Genomic DNA, 22,851 nt, shown 5'->3' with positions numbered 1-22,851 from the left:
AGATATGATTTTATTATTTAGGCTACTATGATTTTAACACGCACACATGCTCTGTAAATGATGTACCTCAGACGGACTTGGAAGCTCTATAACTGTAATCTTGACTGCTGGGAGAAAAGCATGAATACATTTGCATCCAACGGATATCTTGTAATAAAGACTGGTGAATCACTAGCTAACTTTGAAAAGCGGAATAAAACGCAGACAGTGACCAAATCAGTCAAAACGGTATTACAATGATTAAAAAAATAGCTTTGAATACTTGGCTGCTATGAGTAAAAATCTGTTATCACATATGATTATCATAATGAGAGCAAAATTGCACAATATTAGCCTACTCGTATTCTAAGAAGTAGGAAGAAGCAAACATAGGCTATATCGGATTGGCCCATGATAGAAAACAATGTGTAGTACAAATCAACAAATTAAGTGAAAATTACATGATTTTAAAACTTCATTTCTTTGAAGAAATCTCCTAAAAGGTATCAACTGTAGACAGAGGCCAACTGTTAGTGCAGTTAATAATTTTGCACTTTGTGTTGTTGAGAGGTTATTTTCTTTTCACTCGTATCCGAATGGGGTAATGGATCAACTGTTGATCTAAAACAAACGATGAAATAGAGCGAACAGCGGGCACAGCCTTTCACAAGCAACCAGCATACGTACGTATGGTCACGGTTAAATAAGGTGGATCAGCTTAAGCTGTGGTAAAAAGTTACACATGTGGTCGCGTGTGCAGGCAGATATGAACCAGGTAGATTACATCAACTGATATGGTAAATTGTTAAATAGGATAGCCTAAAATACATAAAAAAATTGCGATCGTAAAATGGTTAAATCCATGTTTATACTGGGACACTGGCGTATACATCGGAGTAGAGAATATTAACGAGGTTCAGGAATCACGCAAAGTAGACAATAAAATAAAGGCTTGAATTTGGCTATGAGAGGAAGGCAAAGATTTTTACAACTTGTACTTAAATTTTATCCCTGTGGCCTGAAGTTTTTCATCGATGATGCTGTCGAGGCGCTCAGACTGGCTAACTGTGAAATAATTCTTCCATGTGCCAACGGTGCCTGTTTTAAAAGCAAATACTGTACATTAGAGTGACTAGACAATTCCATTTTAAAACATGAAAAAGAAATGTTCCGTTACTCCAAATTGAAATAAGCTGCAGGCTAAAAATATTAAATGTTCATTTTGATGCGGTATTCACTATTCAGTCAGTGAGGCAAGAAAACAACTTGTATGTTTCTGCTTCCGCATTTATCAGATGGACGTCGCAACTGCCGTATTGCTAGAAACGATATTTCTGATGAACACTCAAACTTTTCAGCATTCGTTCGAACGTTATTTGCGTTAAGTTTTAGTTTTAACTACCGCACGCTGTTATCAAGACGGGGCGTTAGAAGTTTTCTATATTATTCCCAGTAGTTTCAATTTTATCATTATTTTTGTAGCTGCTCTATATAAGCTAAACCAGATTCCACTTATTAAAAGAATAGTAGTCTATGTAATTGCAGACACAGAGGATTGTGCCAACATCCGCCGCATGCAATAGTTTCTACTTAAAAAAAGCTGTCGCCTAATTTGCTACATAATCGCACACATAGATTGAACCAGCGTCGCGCAATCTTCTGATCGGCTAAGACCAACATACGTATCGCTACACACATCAGGCTCATGCAAGCTACATTAGTAGCAACTTTTTCAATAGTGAGCAGCGTGGAATACCTTCATGCATGCTTGCGAGAACGACGTCCGATCTGTCTTTATTTCGCTGATCGTCTGTTTGGACAGTTTTCTTCATGTTTTCAAATCTGCAAGATCGAGCGATCTCAAGGATTTGATCATTTGTTTTTGGAACATCGAGGAATTGGCAAAGAAGTCGAATTTCTTTTGCCAAGTCCTGTGCAAGAAAAGTCTAATTGAAAGACTCAACCGTTTTGGCGTTGACAGAACGACAAATTATTGCTTATATTTTTCTTCGTTTGCAACCATGCATTTTAACTTAGTTCCCAACGGGAAGTCATGCACAAGTATTTGTAACTTAGTTATGTGAATATTATGGCCATGATTATTCTGATGTCACCCGTAAGCTTATGGATGAAAATTGAATCAGACTTCAAACCCAGAGATGCCGGTAGCGCATCTCAACTTCTTAAATTACTTATCCACCGAGTACCTACACAGCAAATCAACCGTTTTTTACATTGTCTGCAGACGTTGAATCAATGTAAAAAACGGTTAATTTTCTGTCTGGGTTGTTGGTCAATACAAATAGTTTAGCACTGAGCAAAGACAATTCTTACTGTTTTCAAATCTTCGTAATATAGGAAATAAACGTTTTTGTAATCCAAATGCTTGTACCAAGAAAGTATGTGATGGGGGTACCACTCTCCTCGTTTCATATTCATTCTGAGCGTGCCTGAAAAATGATATATTTTACATAAGGGTGTTTTTAGAGTTACGGTACATAAACGTATATTTGTAATAACACAACATTCTAGAATTCCGACAAAAAATTTCAATTGCTATCCGGAGAAGGTGAATAATGATTTTTTGCTGTGGCCGGACCTCAAGATAGCACTTTTGAACTTTTAAGCGTTCTTATCGACATTAGGCTTTTCATCCAGGTCCGTCGTACAGTTATGACACCAGCACAAAATTATGTTATTTGCTTGATAGATTATATTAATCAGATAGATTGAACCTTTATCCTCGGACTGAGAAAGCTTCTTTGAGAACTTAATCCTGGCAGTTTCGCATATTTGTTGAGGCTTTGATTCACTGGCACAGGTCTGGTCACCGAGATTGACAGAGGGAAGTTTCCGATTGTTAAAGTGTTGTTGCTGGGGAATTATTCCATCCATTAGATGCCATTGAATGGAGAACAGTCTTTAACGTGCGTTGCTCAAGCGCAAACCCCGAGAGCCGATCGTTAACCACGATTAATATGCGTTTACCGTTTGTGCTGTTAGGAGAAAACTGTCTTACACAATTGCAATTAGACAAAAACACCTAGGTATGTACTGTATTTGTTCTAATGGTTTGAACGAGACATTATCTTGCTCCTTAGAGCAATGGTGAAAAACTTTTGCACGTGCATTTCTTAATATAACATAACACCCACAGTTAGTTGGAACTAAAAGATTCACCTGAAAGACAAAGCTCAAAGAACGTGTTCCAATTGCCTTGGATTGCAGAACGAAAACTATCTCCTCCCTTTGATTGGAAGTCTTGCATGAATCTCAGATGTGATACCATTTGGTCTTTTGGGTTCCGCAGGACGTAAACAATCTGGGACAGAAAATGGTTGATAGATAAATAGATGGAAAGAACGGTGAGGACTGAAGGAAGAAGATGCCGTGGATAGAATGAGATGGAGAATAGGAGTGAAGACAATCACTGCAAGGAAAAAATTGACCAGCCCACTAGTGGGGATAAAAAAGTTTGGATGATGATGGACTATGATAGCCTGTTTGTCGGGCATGTCGTATAAGAGTGATATAACGGTAAATAATTCGACAAAACCAATCTTACCTTTGCATTTGCTTTCTTTATTTTAGCAACGTTGACGAGATTACCAGGGAGGTGAGTGCTTTGCAACCGTCTAGAAAGAGGCAGCCTATCAAGCAAGTCAAACTTTTTAGCTGAAAATGAAATATATATACTATTATATAGTACCGTATATAATATATATACTTTTTCAGTTGCATACCCCATTTGTGATCTGATATACACTTGTGTATACAGGATTCCCGGTTGAAGAACACTGGTGTACACTGTATAATACACAGTGTACGTCACTGTATAATACACAGTGTACGTACAGCATACACTAACTTTATGACTTTTGATCATGTAACATTCCTGGACAGCCTCATTTGTTCACTTAGGCTATAGTATATATGTTATATATATTAAAATCTCTATAAAGAACCAGAATGCTCATGTAGAATCACCATATATAAATCTAACATCACATATCTACCTCCTCCCATTTCCAGTACATACATGGGCATTGGAAGAGACTTGAATAGTTCAGATGCAGCTTGATCATCGTCAAACAGTATTTTTTGAAGTATTTCAGCAGTAAAATTTGTACCTGTGAATTATGTGCGTTTACAAGTATATTATATGATATATATAATAATATTTATTATTAATCATAACTGTTCAGACAGTGCACACCGTTTTGGCCTTCCGGCCTCTTCAGTGCAGTAGGTACACTGGTATGGCCATGGGGATATACACCTCCGTGTGACATTTTCCCATATTTGTCATTGTTCTTAGGTAGTGTAATTTTAATTTATTACCGAAGGAGTTGATGTTTGACTTTTAGGCTAGAGTTTGATTTCGTCGTTTCAACTGTTGGCAAAAATAATTGTTCTGTTAAGAGAATCTTGTGCTATGGTAATCTATTTCACTATGTGTTTGAAAGTATCTAGTAAACATAGACCAAAATTATTCACTTTTGTATTTAAACATGATTTTTGCAATTTCATGTTTATAGATGAACACTTCCGATAGAGTGGACCTGCTGTGGTTGTTTTTTTGCTGAATGTTCTGGCTTGTATTCTAATTCTGTTAATTGCAAGACTAAAATTCGATTCAATTGTCGCTTTGAAACTGAACTCAAACTGATGATTCCATAATTAATGGTAACATAGAATGGGCCATTGCTGCATAGAGACTAAGTAACGCTTTTCTGTTTAGATATTTTCTTATTTTGAAAGAAGTTCCAGAAATTTTTGAAAGCCTTTGGCAAATGTTATCAATGTGCATTTTATAATCTAAATTCTTATCAATGTTGATTCCGATTTTTTTTTTCAAAGTTGTCCTACAGATATCATTTGTGTTAACATGTATATAATATATATCATATATATTTGTAAATAGTTGAAAATCAATGCTTTTTGTCTGATGTTTCTACAGTAGGCCTAGTAAGAATGATGACTTTGAATACGGTATAATAATTTAAAGTTAGTTTGTTTGCTGTTATCCGGCCATTGATATGCAGCATTTCTTTGTTCAGTTCCTCTTATACAACTTTTAATGTCCTAGCTGAATTAAAAAGAAATGCTTCGTCTGCAAACAGTCTAACACTCATTTTAGTGCAGCAAGGCAAGTCGTTGATAAAAAGTAGTGGGCCTAGCACAGAGCTTTGTGGTATTCCGCAAGTAATATGTTTAAGGTCTGATGAAGTGTCTGCACAGTTTATGAACTGTTTTCTTTGAGACAAAGATAATAATTTATTTATTTGTCCTCCAATGCCATATACATAATATTCCATTTTGTTTTAAGATGTGATGTAAAAAAAACATGTCAAAGATTAGAATTGACCAGCATTAAAAGGGTGAAGTGTATGAACAGTAATGCAAAGGTAAAGTAGTATATATATTATATATATCAGCCAGGCCCAGATTTAGGGGGGGGCAGAGGGTGCAGGTTCCCCGGCCCCCCCGACTTTTGAAGGCCCCCTACGTGGAAAAAATGTGATTTTGTGTTATTTTTTTCCTTTCAACCTTTAAAGTTTCTGCAAATTGCTGTGCAATGCTGAATTAATGCTATTGTAGACTTAGAGGTGGTTTTTCGCGCCGTAGGCGTGAAAAAATTTCTTGCACGGGGGACCGCCGATTTAAAAGTGCCCCGGGCCCCCCATCAGCTAAATCCGGCCGTGATATCACCTCTGGTTAATGTAGGCAGTTGTATCTTTGCATCATCACTCAATGTAAGGTCATTACCTGTTTTAGGATATGAAGCAAGAATTACGTCAATACTTTTAACGTTCCATTCATCATATGCGTACTTAATAGAGTCCACTGAGAAACCGGTGATAATCCGATGTTCATCCAAAGTATCATTCTTGAACACATACTTTCCTGGGTATTCTGTGGCAACAATTTCATTAATGACAGCTTGATCTTCAGCACTCACAAACTTATTCATTGTAACTTCTGCACAGTATAAAATCCTAATTTTTTATAAATTATAACAAATCAATAGTTTTACTTTTAATCCAATTTAGCAAAGTGCCACCAGGTAGGTGGCCACAGCCCACCAGCATTGGTCTTGGCATTTGGGAACAAAAAATAGTGTTGCCAGATGAATTTCACAATGGTTGAAGCAAACTCTCGCCAAACTCAATCTCTTTTCGTCAGCAAAAAGTTGCCAAAACACTCCAAGCGAAGTTCCTTACAGCTGCTTTGCCAATGACAGAGCCACAATTTTTTCAATGAGCTTCTTTTTCACTTCACTTCAATGTACTTTTCACGACCCATTTTTTTTAATCATGAACAAAAAATAAAAAAACATACAATAGATTTTTAACTGCTTATGACTCTGTTTTCCACCAGTTTCTTGGAGAAACGATTTGCATTTTTTGGTATGACGCCTGACGATTACGTAAGGCTTACTAAGCAAGCCTTACTTCAAAGCTTTACTTGCAAGCTTCGCTTTTCACAGAAACGTCCCAGAATATTCTAGATTCTAGAGAGTTCTTCAATTCCTGATTTTTGTCTCAGATCTCGCTGAAATGTCCAAATTTGAGATAAGTTAATTTTTCTGGCAACTCTGCCGCAATGAACAGAAGCAATGAGAAGCAGCTGCAATCATCTGCAACCATGCATGCAAAAATTATTTTTGATATTATTTGGTTTATGCCCAAAATATTTATATTTTAAGGTTAAAACAATGAAAACTATTAATACTACAAAAAGTGCTTAATGCTAAGCAAAAAGGCAAAGCAGAGCGAATTATATCAAATATAGTTATTACTATCTGAAGCCTTTACAAATTGTTTCACCTAAGGGATCATCAGACACCTTCTGATGATCCGTTAGGTGAAACAATTTGTAAAGGCTTCAGATAGTAATAACTATATTTGATTTATATTTTAAGATTTATGCCCAAAATATTGATTAGAATCGTATGATTCTGACCTTATGAATAAAAAATGAAAATATTAGTAAGTTTAATCGTGTGGGTGTGTATGTGTGTAAAATCGTGTGGGTGTGTAGTCAGTGGGTTCCAGAATCAATCTTCAAATTGGTTGTCCAATGACTGCTAAAAATCGCCTCTTAAATTTGGTATCGTACGTGGTCTTATGGTTTACTTACAACAGTTTGGTAAAATCTTGAGGTGGCTGCTGACCAGATGACCGCTTGGTCTTCTCGCAATCTCCTCGTCATATGACACACAACAGATTATTGGATATTTTGTATTCTTTTCCTGTTTGTGTTTGTGACAAATACCGTAAATAAACTGACTGACTGAATCTACCAATAGAACCTTATATGTAGTTGAGTAAAACAGCATTCAGTAAATATCCATAGTTTATTTTCGTATTGCAATGCAGGTTATCATTATAGGGTTTATTAAATTACCATCGGTGCCAATTGTCATTTTACGATAAACAGAAGTCCTTCTATTGTCAGACCGTTGTATTCCCTTAGACTTTAGATATCCTGTGCAGTACTTTTCCAAAAGAGCTAATTCAAAGCTTGAAACATGAAGACGAAGCATTGGACTAAGGTTAAAGAATTTGAAGGATATCCAAAATTGTCAGATTTCAAAATAGTTGAAGAAGATATTGAAGATAATCTACAACCAAGCGGTATGTAACATACAATACCAGTGTATATTTGCCAATGTATTGACTGATAGTTGGAAGCAACAAAGCCAGAATTGTTTCTCACAAGTTTAAATTTTTCATTATGTGCAAATAGTTACAAAAGACCAAGCTTACATTGCAGCAATAATTTTGAATTATGGTGTTTAATGGCGACAAAAATGTCACATGTTCTACAATCAATTATGCTACTGCTAAAACTTACAGTACTATCATCAGGCCTCGAAATTCACGGTGGACATGGCGCTCATGTCCGCCGTCATAGCATGTGATGTCCGCGGGAAGTACCATCTAGATCGGTCATATTTGTCTGCCGAGAAATAGCACAGAAACTAGTGATACAAATTGTCATTGCATAGCACGAACAATTGTTGCGAATATATATTATATAATTTTGTGCGTATTCTACCTCGCAACTAGGAAATGTGAATACTGTATCCCTTAGCTTTCATTCTGAAAGCAGGAAAACTTTCGATTAAAAAGGCCCAGGAAAAATTCACTTTCGCTCACATGACATGCAAAAATAAACTTAAAGAAAAAAGCCTAGTGAAGCTTTCCACAGCAGAAAATAGTAGCGTTAGTGTAGAAGTTTTACGACTCGTGCCCAGAGCATTGTGACGCAAGAAGCCACACGACCTCGTTCGGTGGAAGTTAATCAGTTATGCGGCATATCAAGCAGCTACACGGCGCTTTGACTTTTCAAGTGTAGGTTGTTGGTCTGATGAAAGCCTTTCAGAGTGACTTCGCTGAAATTTTTAAAAGCCTTCTAAACTGTACGTAGCTATAGTTCTCAAATGGCGAAGAATTATCAAGATAAAGTGATTAAGCATGATCGACGCTAAAACTGGTGTCCGCCGTGAGACTTAATTTGTCCGCCGAGATAGCTGCTCAGACCGGACACGCTTGTCCGCCGTCAACAAAAACGAATTTCGAGGCCTGTATCATAATAGTGGAATGTTTGGTTTGGTTTTGAATCTTTATCCTTGGACTGTCAAAGCCTTGATAGGTTATTTCTGGTAGTTTTGCATACATGTAGACTGTAGAGGCTTTTAACGCTGGGCTAGTTATAGAGATTGACATAGTGAAGTTTTTGATTGGTGAAATGTTGTTGCCAGGGAATTATTTCATCCATTAGGTGCTGCTGAATAGAGAGCAGTCCTGAAATGCGTTGCTCAAGTGCACACCCCAAGAGTTGGACATTGGACAAGCCGCTTGATCTTGAAGCTTCTTTGTTCACAAGGTCACACGCTAACCAACTAAGCTATCGGGGCTATCTATTTTTTTAGTTGCTTTGTAAAAATATGTTCACAGTAAGCCTACCGTAACTTGTCAAAAACATTCTGTTATTGCATAGGCTATGGTATATACTTGCTACAATGCTACATACGGCTCTTAGCAAATAGAAATTGGCTCCAAGCACATTGACCCAATTGCCGACTACACTGATGTTATCACACACTGATGTAGAGATGCTTGTTAGGCCTATTTGTAGTTCTGCTGGTGTAGTTTGATAATTGGGAGCTAATGTATATACATTGTACAAGTCTCTGTCCTGGTCAAAAATGCCATGACATCATAGATTAGAATTGACCACAAATATGGGAGGAAGTAGCTGTTTTGTGTTTTGATTATATATATACTTTACTATTTTCTAACCCAAACTCTCACCTAACTTTTGCTCTACTAGTTTTTAACCCTCACCTAGCCCTGAAGGCTAGCATTAGATAATAGTGAAGTAAAGGCATAAACAGCTTTTATTTGATTTAATGCCTTTCACACACTTCACTCTATATATATGATATAATATATATCTTGGTCGATTCCAATCTTTGACGTATGTTATAGCATTATCACCAGGGTGGAGACTTGTACACCAGCTTGGATTATTGTTATTAAAAAACTTGATATTTACATCAATATTTATAAAATAAAAAGTATTTCATAGTTCAAATAATTTAATCGTTTACATTTTATGAAATAACATTATATATCATACTATGTAGCTCCGTGCAGAATTATTGCACTTTTTTGTGTGTATGCATGCTTTTGTATACTTAATTGTTAATAGGCCTAGTGAGTCCATGATTTTTACTCGATGGTTAATCCACAAAAATCATTTATTTCTAAGTATTTTATTTTTATTCAGAAATTCTCACTGAAGCTCTTGCAATTAGTGTGGATCCATACATCAGGTAGTTTTTACTTCTGTTACAGTATTTTAAAACAGTATAATATGGTTTTGCAATTATATCTATACCCTATTTTTTTACTGAAGCTAGTTTTTATGTGTGAAAACATGAAAACTAGTGGCATGAGACGTTTTGTTACCAAAGCTTATGATGTTTTGCCTAATATTCTTCAAAAAACATTAAAAATATAAATGTTTTGTTATTTTGTAGCAGAAATTCATGTATCGTACGGTGTACACTAGTATTGTTTTATATGTGTATCTCTTCATGCACAGTACCTACTCTATTTCCATTGGTTTGATTTTTACAGAGTATTATATATCAGTATGTATATGTATATAACACTTTTATACATGTTCACTGATTTGCAGCTTACTATTGCAAAGAAAAATCTTTCACATTGTAATCTTACATAATAATAAAGTAAACAATAGCCTATCACACCAAATCAGAAAAATCGGTTTATTTAATAATTAGTTTACATAATAATGGTGGCCAAAGCATGGTTCTCGAACTTCTTGTAGGACATTCTTTGAAAATTTGCAATTAATGTGTGGTGGAATCTGGGTAATTGCATATTGGAGGTGTTTCTTTGAGTTATTTTGGTATCAGCAGTCCCACTTTTGCAGTTTTTATATAACTCCTTATTTTGATTAATTAATGTAAACAACAACTGCTTACAAATATGCAAAAAAGTGTAAATAATATAAAAAGCTTAAAAAATAATAAATATCATATATTATATTATATAAAAAACATGCAAAAATTTATTTTGAAAACTAAATGTAAAAAATGTATATTAGGGTGTACCAAAAAAATAATCAAGAAAATGAAGTATCTTTTGACTACTTTGATCAATTTTCAGCGTTTTTGGATCATATCAGGGCCATAACCAAAGAGAATTTGATGGGTTAGTATTTTATCATAACATTATGTATCCTGGCTATGAATGTATGCATAGTGATTTTCGATATCACTATGTTACCTGTGTTTTTTTTTTAAATCAAAATTTGATCAAAGTAGCCCCGGGTTGGGGCTACTTTGATCATAGGCCCAAATCAAGCAAAATAACCATGCAGCCCCTCAGACATATAAAAAATGATTTTTTAAACAATAATTAATTACTACATAATAATCAAAGCCCGTAATCCGTCAGGATCACCATTAAGTCCATTATACTTTAGTATATACAATATACATGTATTGTATACTATAGTTGAATACTTTGTTCCTGTTCCGACCTCTCTTGCAGAACCCTCATGGGATCTGCCACCACAAAAATATGATTTATATATCCATGAAGAGTCTATCCACGTACAAAAAAAATTTCAGTAGATTTTAAGCAATGATCAAAGTAGCCCCGAGTGATCAAAGTTACCCCGGGTATCAAAGTAGCCCCGGTTGACGGTGCTTGATATGAATGACTCGGTTACATGTCTTGTAATGCAAAGAAATTTATTCCCACACAAGTCAGTTCAATCATATATTGCTAAAAATCGATTTCGATCGGCTAGATCATCTTCAGTTAAGCTAAGCTGGAAGCAAACAGCACAAAATTCAAATGATAAAAGTGCAAAAGAATGAAAAAAACGTTTTACTATTAAAGAATTAATGGAAAAAACTAACAATCAAAGGCGAAATAAAAGGAAAATGTCACGAAAGAGTACGGTATACAATTGTAAGGCCTACCATCATAAGCCTAACCAGAAACACATTGTTCAACAATACGAAAAATATTGATTAAGATGACAAATTGGATAAAGACTGGGCTTAATCGATAATGACGAAAAGAATTAACTACCTTACATCAAATTACCTAGAACTGTATCTACAGAATTAACTACATCAAGCGATATTGAAGTGGTAACCTGACAGCTCTCTGCAAAACAAAACTTTTTTACTGACTAAATTTACTGATTGACTAAAATTGACTAAATATAGACTATTGAAAAAATTGACTAAATTACTTACTGACTAAAAATACTGACCAAATTAACTAATGTTTAAACTAAGATAAATTCAAAATGCAGAACTGTAAAATTTATTGTTACGTCATAAGTAATACGTCATAAGTTACATCATAAGTTACGTCATTTACTTATGACGTAACAATAAATTTTACAGTTCTGCATTTTGAATTTATCTTAGTTTAAACATTAGTTAATTTGGTCAGTATTTTTAGTCAGTAAGTAATTTAGTCAATTTTTTCAATAGTCTATATTTAGTCAATTTTAGTCAATCAGTAAATTTAGTCAGTAAAAAAGTTTTTTTTTGTGCAGAGAGCTGTCAGGTTACCACTTCAATATCGCTTGATGTAGTTAATTCTGTAGATACAGTTCTAGGTAATTTGATGTAAGGTAGTTAATTCTTTTCGTCATTATCGGTTAAGCCCAGTCTTTATACAATTTGTCATTTTAATCAATATTTTTTGTATTGTTGAACAATGTGTTTCTGGTTAGGCTTATGATGGTAGGCCTTACAATTGTATACCGTACTCTTTCGTGACATTTTCCTTTTATTTCGCCTTTGATTGTTAGTATTTTCCATTAATTCTTAATGTAGCTAGAGTAAAACGTTTTTTTCATTTTTTTGCACTTTCATCATTTGAATTTTGTGCTGTTTGCTTCCAGCTTAGCTTAACTGAAGATGATCTAGCTGATCGAAATCGATTTTTAGCAATATATGATTGAACTGACTCATGTGAGAATAAATTTCTTTGCATACTAAGAAAATAAAGTTCTTTGGATTTCTTAGCCTATTTGCTAAAACTTGCATTTAGGGTCACAATTAACTTTACAACAAAAATTTTTCAATTTCAAAGATGTCTGACGCCGGTATTCTGCGTTTCCGTGACGACGCGGCCAAAAATTCATGTTTTGGTCACATATTCAGATCTGTAAGTGCTAGAGACTTCATTCTTGGTGCTATGGATGCAGAATGTCCACTTTCCTATCACCATTCAATACATTATATAGCCTAAAGTCTTTACTTTTTGAGATTTTTGCTAAAAACTAATTTTTGCCATGTTGTCGTAGGAATTCATCCATAAAAAATCTTAAAAAACATGAAATTCAACAAAAAATTCATGGAAATATGAATATTTATGCTGATATGTTACACCTGTTTCTGGTATTCTGCTGACAGGCAGTGATTACTATATATAAATCAAAGAAAAGAATTAGCTAATAAACATACATCACCCAATCAGTTATTTACTGAGTAAGTGAATGTACCATTATATACATTTACGAATCAATGTCGCATATACCAATTACCAAACTACATCATTTCATACTCATTACTCTAGCATGTGATGTATAATTATGTTGTTTAAGCACTGATATGTTGCAGTAAGCTAGTTACATGCTAGCAGTTCAAGCTTGTGGCAGAACATCACAACACTGTACACAAAATAATGGACTATTCAGTGTATCGGATAATATCATACCATATGAGACATTAGTCTTACATACCAGCAAAAATGTTTTGAAAAGAAAATTGGAAGCAATTAACTTAAGCCTAAAAAATAGTTAAAACTAACAGCAACAATGCAGAATAATCTACAACATAACCCTGGAGTGCAATCTGAATAACACAACTTCAATAAAACTACTATATAGCATTATAGCAGTCTTCAATAAGCTCTTTGTGTTAGAAGCTAAGCAAAGTATTTGATCATATTGCGTTTGGTGAATTTTTGGATGATGTTGCTGTAATAGCTTGTTCCTTCGAAAACTGTTGGATTATTTTGTATAAAAACTGTTTCTGTTGCTTGTCTGTGGTGATGAGGTTGCTGCGGAATTTTGTCAACAAACCTAATGCTCTTTCACCTGAATCATTAACAACACAAGTATTGTGAACCATTTCTTCATCTTTCAAGACATTGCTGTCTTCTGCCCATTTCCTTGGATGGCTGTTTAGAAAAGAAGAGTCTATTCCCATTGTGTCCAGAAGAATCCATAATTCTGAGCCAAATAAATCTCGCAGCTGCGTGTCCTTGCTGATGTTTTTGGGCATTTGCTGTTCAGTTATCTGGTTTATGCTGACGTGTGTTTTTTTTTTCATTTTAAAAGGATTTTCTCAAAGTAGAGTTTTCCGTTGTAGTTACTTTTTCGCCAAACAAGCTCATCACCACCAAGCGTTCAGTTAGATACCTGAGATGGCAGTCTAGCTTCTTCAAATTTTCCTCAGCAATGTGACTCAATTGAGCAGGGAGATAAGATGCATCATTCTTCATTAATGGAATATCTTTACTCAGCTGCTTGTACAGCAGTAAGTCATTCAGTGCGGCATCGCATGCACTAGTGCACTCTAACCAGCTTTTTACTTAATATAGAGAAGGAAAAGTTACCAAAGAATACACCTTATTCAGAACTTCTTCATTGAAAACACTTTTTGCTTTCAACTGCGATTGAAATAAAGCAATTTTAAAAGTGTAGAGAAGCTTTGCCATCCACCTAGCATAACTGGTGGCACCTGGACTCCTGGAGCTTTAAAGGCAAAGGTCTCCTTTTTTGGTAATGCTCCTCTGAGAAACACAACAGAAAGCACAAGAAGTTCTGTATAATCCTTACGGAATTTGTTTGAATACTCAGGGCCAGGTAACAAAACATCAGCACATCTTCACATCTGGTCTTAGTCCATCGTGGCCTAGCACTGTTGTCACAAATATCGTAATCATTAAGGTTCAGTGATGACCAGAGTTCCTTTAAAGCATTAAATGATGTCTTTTGGAGAGGATGTCTCTCCAGTCAATAAACATTAAACAGTTTTGCATGCAGCACCACATGCTAACTCAAAGATGTGGTGCCGGCAAGCAAATAGAAGGAGGTTTCATCTAAAATATTCTTTAAGACGAATCACAATACCTTTGTTACAACCAGTGTTCACAGAAGTGGTATCAAACACTAAACCAACAATAATTGGGATATATCAACACAATATTTTTGTAATTGTTGAATTATTGCATTAGATTCAGAGTCACTATTTTTCACATCACTTTGAGGAAAAAGGATCTCTTCATCTTCAATGAGGCATTGCAAAAGTATAGCCATGTGTTGCGTTTTTTTGAGTGTGCTGTGTTGTAGGATGCAAAAGTTGGCCATCCCATTGTACAGTAGATTGCACGGCAAATGTTGAGCATTTTTGAGAGTTTTTCACTGTTTCTCTTAATTTGACTACCCATTTTAGTTCTAATTTTATCCCGCGTTTTTTTTGGTGGTCATTACAGATATACGGTACCACATGTACGATTTTCTGGTTATGATATTGTTTAAGTCTGAACCTATTGCAAATTATACAAGTTGTGGTAGTGGTCTAGCTATGGCTAATTTGATATTTGTCTACAACAAGACAAACATTCTTGTTTAACAGTTTGTGTTTCTTGCTTTGTAATGTTGCTTTGTAATATAACTGGCTTATGCCGGTTTGTACTGTGCTAATTATACCACTTAAATTGCATTGTCTCAAAAAACAAATGAAAAGCAGCTGGATTTAAACTCTCATACATACCGGTACCAGTATAAATATGCACATTTAGCATGAATTATTTGTTGAATTTCATGTTTTTTAAGATTATTTTTGGATAAATCCCTATGACAACAGGGCAAAAATCAGTTTTTAGCAAAAAACTCAAAAAGTACAGACTTTAGGCTATATAAATGTATTGAATGGTGATAGGAAAGTGGACATTCTGCATCCATAGCACCAAGAATGAAGTCTCTAGCACTTACGGATCTGAATGACCAAAATATGAATTTTTGGCCGCGTCGTCACGGAAACGCAGAATTCCGGCGTAAGACATCTTTGAAATTGAAAAATTTTTGTTGTAAAGTTGATTGTGACCCCAAATGCAAGTTTTAGCAAATAGGCTAAGAAATCCAAAGAACTTTATTTTTTTTGGTACACCCTAATGTATATGTAAACATCGGTACTAGCAAGATTAGTATGTTACTATATATAATTATATATGCATAAATGTAGAAAATAAATTTTTGCTTTGAATCCTGCACAAATTACACAAAAAATAGTTAGCTTTGCAACGCTGGGAGTTTAAACTCAAGAAGTGAAAATAAACAGACACATTTTCTGTTTAGATTTTTAAATATTGTTGAATTGCTAATTAATTGTGTTATTCACCGAATTGAAGATTTATTGTTTGTGCTCAGAGTTTTTCCTTTTCCGCCAGGAACTCTCCTCCAAGGATATCAAGTTTCAAGGTAACTGTGTACAAATATAAGCGTCAAAAACTACATGGATTCATTTTGTCTTGCCATGTTTATGAATGCTATGTTATTTGCCATTACAAATAAGGCATGCTAAATTTGTGGTGTTGAACACTCTTTCAATGTTTATAATACCGCACAAACTTTTGCACCACAATATGTGACTTTTTGTTAATATTAACCTTTAAAACAGAACTTTACTTCAAAAAAGAAAACTTTGTGATATAATATAGTGTAACTTTATAATTTTTCAAATAGCAAACTGTAAGTGGCATGTTTGGTTGCAACAATACCATGTTCAACATTTCTCTTAATGAAACTTGTTCGGCGAGTCCGATTCGGTGAGTTCGATTTGGTGAGTTCCTAACCTCTAACCCCTAACTCCTAACCCCTAACCATAAAATGGCAATGATAATTAGGCTACGGTACCCAATAATTTAAAAAAAAAAATGAAAAAATCCCCCGTTAAGGGATCGGACTTACCGAATTGGACTCACCGAATCGGACTCACCGAAACGGGCCATTCCGGATATTTTCATGTTTAGATCATGGCTGTTGTCAGGATATCTCAAGCTAGTTTTCCTTTCATACCGTAGTATTGTTAACTTTATTTCTCAGAGTAATAAAAAGTGCAAATGAAAAGTTTCCTGAAGAAAGCATAGTCATGTTTCATGGAGGTTGGAAAACCATATGCAAAACTGGAGGTGAAGATATTTGTGCAAGAGTAGATGACATTAAGCCAAATGTTGAAACCACCCATGCAATTGGATGTGTTGGAATGACTGGGTATGATATGGTCTACACATTCTAGATGTTTAATTTAGCCAACAAATTTATCTCAATGATCGTAGTGGTAGGACTTCTTGTTTTGTTTGTCATTCTTGTTTTTCATATCTTTATCCTACATTGCGGGAAAGCGGACTTGAGCGCTATGCATCGGTGTACGCCTTCCGACGTACACCTGACCCACGCTGCAGCCGACAGCAATGTCTGTTTCCGGTTGTCTACTTATGACTTAAATTTGGTACTACCCATTACTCGAAATCGATCACTGGGTAGAGAGAGGTGATCACTGGGACTTCTTCTTATTTGTTTGACCCATTTTTATTGCCAGTCCAAAGATCGAAGGATTCTACCTTTTATCACCTTGAGCAATGGTCGTGACTGGGGCTACATGTTATGAAAGATTTAGTAACTCAATAATCAATACAAAAAATCAGTTGTTACTGATTTATTTATTCCCGTATTGTACATTTGTAGATGTAAATGGATAATTGTATGTCTGTAAATCACAGTACATGTTCTAAAATGGTTTTCGATTTTTTTATGTTTGCCATATATTATATATAATATATAATGTTCTTTAATATACTTTTAGTGCTTCAGCCTACACAGGTTTGAAACGTTGCAATGTAAAGAAAGGAGAAACACTTTTTGTGAGCGCTTGTGCTGGGGCGGTCGGTAACATGGTTGGACAAATTGCCAAAGCCAAGGTGCAATTGAACTTTTCTAAATTGGCGAAATTGTAAGCTTCACATTTTATTGGTATGAAAGAAGTAAAATTTGTCCGAAAACATTCTATTTCACTAAATTTTATAAAGAAATTGTTTAGTATTATCAATATCAACTGTTATCAAATCCATAACAATTGATGCAATATTCTGTCGTCATTGGCTAGGATCCGAGCTGTAAAGTTATTGGTTCTTGTGGATCTGACGAGAAAGTGACGTTTGCGAAGTCAGTTGGATTCGATGACGCGTTTAATTACAAAACTGAAACGTCGTGGCCTGATGCTTTGAAGAAGATCGCACCCGAAGGAATAGATTGCTTCTTTGATAACGTTAGTTGGCTTGTATTGTTAACTTTTGACTTTAATATATTGTTTGTTTTCTTAATTCCAAACTTTAAAAGTCTAGTATTGTTTTAAAGCGCTAAATCTTGTTTTGTAATATTAAAGCTAACTTTTTTTTCTGAATTAGCTTCTTCCTTAGAAGTCTAGAAAACTTCATGCTACAAACTTGATGTGTCACATTTAAGGCACATAACTGACTATCTGGTTGACCTATCAGGATTTCAGGTTGAAATGGTTTGACATTCATTCCTCGTATGATAACCAGTAGCTGTGGCTTTGATTTATGATGACTGGAATGCAAGGACGTTAATCTTCGTGTCCACATTTAAGCATTCTCAACGCAATATTATTCGGTTGACTGAATGGCCGAGTGATGAAAGCAATGGTGATGATCGAAATGACGCCAGTTCGACAACGCTCAAGAGCATGCGGCTGTGTCTTTGGTTAAAAATGAGCAGGAAGATTGGCTTGTACTCAATGCCACTCGTGTTGCAGGCTCACTTGCCTTCCGGTCCACTTAATCTAAATCTTCAACCACTGGAAGTAAGTCTCGTTACAGCAAAAAATATGCATCGCGTATATTTCATCTTGTTCATTACATTAGGTTGGTGGCCAGCTGGCAACTGACGTCATGAATCACATGAACGAAGGTGGCCGAGTCACTGTTTGTGGATATGTAGGTTCTTACAACGACACTGGTCCAGCGAAAGGTAATACGGGGCGCATAGTTCATCTCACCTTTATTAATGATATTAACAGATGAGATATAACATAAAAAAATTCATTTTTGGATAATGAGTTAAAGTTAGCTGTAATATTGAACAACGCAATACCTTAGCGTAATATTGCAAATAAGACAGTCCATTCGCAATGTAATTCTAGCCACGGCACGTACTTGTGATGTAAACTGAACTAAAATTTACATTGTTTTGAAACATTGTAAGTATGCTACTACTCTGCATCTATTTCGCCGTTTTGTCGATTAGACACAACTGGCTACCTTATAACTCAATATTTGCTAAAAAATGTAGTTTTCACAGCTTTTGTGGTCTGTAGTCTCTGATAAGTTATTTAAAAAATTCAAATATTGGAGAAAATGCGTGAGAAGTCAGAACAACCAATTAATCTTGGTTGTAACCAAAATCTGTATTTTACCCGACTGAAGCAAACAGAAAACAGTCATGCGGATTAATTATATTTTCTTTTCGATGTATTGATTTTCAATGTGAGCTAAGAAAAGGTTATGTGCTAACTATTGGTGGTTTTTCTTAACATGAAAAGCCAACTACTGTGCTTGTTGCTTTCAGCCGACATCATACAACCAGCTGTACTGATGAGGGGACTGACTATAAACAGCTTCAAGATGATGGATCTCCAGCACCACCGACCGACCATTCCTGTTGTGGAGACCATGACACAACTGTCAAAGCTTGTCAGCGAGGTAGTTGATTTGAATTCCTATACTTTTAAGAACTATTTGTTTCATGACGAATAATGACTACATACCACAAAGGGAAATGTTCCGGTTTCATTTTGCCCAGTTATCACTGCACTGATGAGGCCCGAAAACTACATTTTCTGTCAAAATTATTTAAAAGCACTGAGCCAAAACGTTTTTAGTTTTGAGAGCTTTTCAAATACGCTACCATTTAACATTGCGCCTTTTTTACTTTGCATGTAAAATTAGCACGCACGAGTTTTAGTATTGACATGGTAGTCACGTGTTTTCATATTCAAGTTTGTTTATGATTTTGATGCAGTCACAATCACCCAATTATTGCGTAGCGTTAAGTTTGTCAAAGGCCAAGTTTTTTAAGTCAAGGAACATGTCTCCAGAGCTGTGGAGTTAGGGAAAAATGTACAACTTTGACTCCTTGATTTATAACTGACCGACTCTTGCTTCGGTGTTGCGAGATTTTTTTTAAAGTTTTATCCTATTTTTCATTGCTATAGAATTTAAACGGCAGCTTTCATAAAAACTAAAAAGAACAAACCCTTCTATTTTCTGATTAAGTTGTAGAACTCAATTCGGATAACAAGAAACAATATTTTGAATAAAAATTGCAAACAAAAATGTTATTGTTTATCGCTCCGACTCCACAGCCCTGCGTGTCACGTTTCATCCACCCTTCATAGGTTGTAACAGATGGACTAGCGCTGGTTGGTGACGTAAACCGAGAGAAAAGAGATAAACTGGTTGAAACCAGTTATAAACCTTTACCTTTTTATACCGTTTTTGCCACTGGCAACATGCAAACTGTCAACTAGATAAATTGGTAGTTGTACTGAAGCTCATATGACAATCTGGCAACACTGGTGCAAGTGAATTTTTTTTTCAATTGAATGAAAGGTGAAACTAAAGTTATAAGCTAAATTCGATAAAATTTTCTTATCATCGTATGCAAAGACAAGGTTCTTATCGATAAAGTATGAAAACAAATTTTTCAACTTCTCCGCATTGGCAATGACTTTCTCAGCCATAGTTTTGCAGTTTTCTCTGAAGCCTAGTTATAAAATATACAAAAAAATTTCAAATGCATATTCTACCTATTTGCAAAATTTCTCAAACCAATTTTGAAACAGCATGCCCATTGCCCCCTTGCAATAGTGGTAACTTCTGGACTGCTACAGCACAGTGACTGCAAGACCAGAAGTCACAAGGGGTACCAGGTGCATCTGCAAGGGATACAGAAGCGGAAATTTTTGAACTAAGTTAAATTAACTTGTTGCTCTTAAACTAATGAATAACTTTTCAGTTAAATCTATTCAATGCTTAATATTGTCTCTGACTTTTTAAGGGGTTAGAAATTTCTTTATTTAAAAAAAACATGGAATAAAATATTTGGCAACCTTGGTAACTTCTCAACCGCTACAACGTCTTTACTGTTTCTGTTTTATTCTGAACTTAGCCTGTAAGCCTTTCATTCTGAACCCCATGCTCACAGTATCAATTCCAAGCTTCTTAAAGTCTAGTCAAGTGCTTATTTCCTTGCGTACCGTTTTCTTGTTTACTGTTTCATTGTATGTACGGTATTTTTTTTTTTTTTTTTTCAGGAGAAAATCAAGCCTGCCGAAACAGTAACTGAAGGCTTCGAGAATATTCCGAAGGCTTTCATTGGAATGATGAAGGGTGAAAACATAGGAAAAGCTTTGGTCCGAGTGGCGGTTTGAAATGACTTGTTCAGTTGCCATTGCGCTGACGTTACAAAAATTGGATGAAAGTTTTCATTTAGTTCGGGCTCAAACTATATTTTCACTTCAACATGTAGTGTGTTTATTTTCAGATTCTGCGTTTAAATGTCAACAAATTATTATGTTTTTTTGTGTGATATGGGCTCAACTTGGAGTAATATTTTTGTCAAGGAAGTTTGTAAGATAAAGACTAGTGATCAGCTTAGCGCGAAGTCAGAATATTTTTAATCGAGACCAATATTAAAAGTGATTAATAAGATTTCGCGTCATTGCGTATTACAATTTATGTAACCTTGTCTGTACACCGTAGTAAACTCTCACATAAAGAATAAGAGTTCTTTATGCAGAGATTAGGAATTGTAGTCCTATGAGTTTTACTCTTTTCTCCATGTTACTCTAGTGTTGCAATTATCACTCGAACTATATATTTTACTCTTGTTGTATTGTATTTAATGCTTTATCGCCTTATTTGCAATGATCACTCCATTGTTGTCATTTTTATCACACCATTATTGTCAGGTATCAATACTTAGCAATGTGCGATTTTCTATTCTATTTCAAATAGTTATGTGAAGCTTGGCAACACACAAAGTGTTGCTACTGGATCTGTTAGGCAGAGCGGTGGAGTCGGAAAAAAATATACTGGCCGACTCCTGCTTCAATGATGCCAGATGTTTAAAGGGTTGCCAGATTTTTTTTTTAATTTTTGTCTTTTGTTTTTGTTTAATTTCACTTAAGGTACGATCGATTGAAACGGCGACATTCACCGAAACTGAAAAAAACAAACAATCATATTTCTCGTAAGGTTTTAGTGCGCAACACAGAGAACAAGAAACATATTTTTCGTAAGGTTTTAGTGCGCAATGCAAGAAACAATATTTTGAAAAAAGATTGCAAACCAAAATTTTATTGTTTATCGTTTTGTATCAAGTCGGAGTCGGCCTTTTTGAACGACCGCGATTCCTGACATGCCAAAATCGCTCCGGCTCCATATAGCCGTGCAGGTAAAGTATTTTGTTTATATTCGCCATTTTCCGAATGAGAATTACTTTATTCTCAGTATTTATCCCTTCTAAATTTGATGAAAAACAAATTTAAAATTGCTGATGATGACAAGCTGAGTTAACCTCAGCAGCTTATCGAACCGAAACAATCTACAACTTGTGAGTAGAATCGTGTTGGTAGAATGCGTTTTAATGCACTATTGCCGAATTGTGTTTCAGAAAAAGACGACCATTTTCGTACAGCATGTGTTGTGCGGTACTGCTAACTAGCTTAAAATCATGCTCTTGTAGACCTATTGCCAGACTGTGTTATTTTGTTTTCTTTCAAATATCAAATAAAGACTCCATACACATTTTTTTGCCATACAAAGGATGACGCTTTTTATCAGCCAGCAAATCATGCTTTTTTAGATTGATTCAATGACTACAACCTACATAAGTTTATTTTAAGAGATTATAGTTCACGCAACCAGTGGGCCAGTTCTCTGTTTCATTGATTCAACGTCTAGACCAGTAGTTCTTAACCTTTTTTCTATCAAGCCCCCCTTCAATAATGGCCATGTGCCTCTCGCCCCCCTAGATTTAAAATAAGTATCATACCAAAAAAATTGCATTTTTGTCTGTTTATTGTACACATCAGTGAGATACTTGACACTGCTTCTTAGCGACTAGATTTTTAATGCGAGGTTTAACTCCAGAGAGTGAACAACGTAAGTCTCCTTTAACTCTTAGCCGTAGAAAAGTAGAAATGAAGCA

At 35.2% G+C, this 22,851-nt stretch overlaps 2 protein-coding genes across 3 annotated transcripts; one reads left to right on the top strand and one right to left on the bottom strand.

Moving 5' to 3' along the window:
• Nucleotide 1: 1 nt before the first annotated feature.
• LOC145774270 (cytosolic sulfotransferase 2-like) lies at nucleotides 2-5,957 on the bottom strand. 2 transcript variants are annotated; one of them, XM_082585471.1, is made up of 7 exons: nucleotides 5,749-5,957; nucleotides 3,996-4,109; nucleotides 3,545-3,654; nucleotides 3,160-3,301; nucleotides 2,314-2,429; nucleotides 1,736-1,910; nucleotides 2-1,077 (listed from the first exon to the last, which is right to left on the bottom strand). In XM_082585471.1, the coding sequence occupies exons 1-7, from the start codon at nucleotides 5,951-5,953 to the stop codon at nucleotides 965-967; spliced, it is 975 nt and encodes a 324-aa protein (XP_082441597.1). In that variant the 5' UTR covers nucleotides 5,954-5,957; the 3' UTR covers nucleotides 2-964. The 2 variants fall into 2 exon arrangements, with proteins under 2 accessions (XP_082441597.1, XP_082441605.1); XM_082585479.1 differs by having other exon boundaries at nucleotides 3-1,077; nucleotides 5,814-5,927.
• Nucleotides 5,958-7,471: 1,514 nt separating this feature from the next.
• On the top strand, nucleotides 7,472-22,436 carry LOC145774244 (prostaglandin reductase 1-like). Its single transcript, XM_082585437.1, has 9 exons — nucleotides 7,472-7,619; nucleotides 9,781-9,826; nucleotides 15,991-16,041; nucleotides 16,666-16,833; nucleotides 17,426-17,540; nucleotides 17,726-17,887; nucleotides 18,504-18,609; nucleotides 19,207-19,340; nucleotides 20,954-22,436. The coding sequence occupies exons 1-9, from the start codon at nucleotides 7,514-7,516 to the stop codon at nucleotides 21,068-21,070; spliced, it is 1,005 nt and encodes a 334-aa protein (XP_082441563.1). The 5' UTR covers nucleotides 7,472-7,513; the 3' UTR covers nucleotides 21,071-22,436.
• Nucleotides 22,437-22,851: the final 415 nt, after the last annotated feature.

This window comes from Aplidium turbinatum, chromosome 1, assembly GCF_918807975.1.
Source record: "Aplidium turbinatum chromosome 1, kaAplTurb1.1, whole genome shotgun sequence".
In the NCBI taxonomy this organism is placed as follows: domain Eukaryota; kingdom Metazoa; phylum Chordata; class Ascidiacea; order Aplousobranchia; family Polyclinidae; genus Aplidium; species Aplidium turbinatum.
The sequence above is the reverse complement of the archived record's forward strand: the minus strand, read 5'-3'. Positions and strand labels throughout refer to the sequence as shown.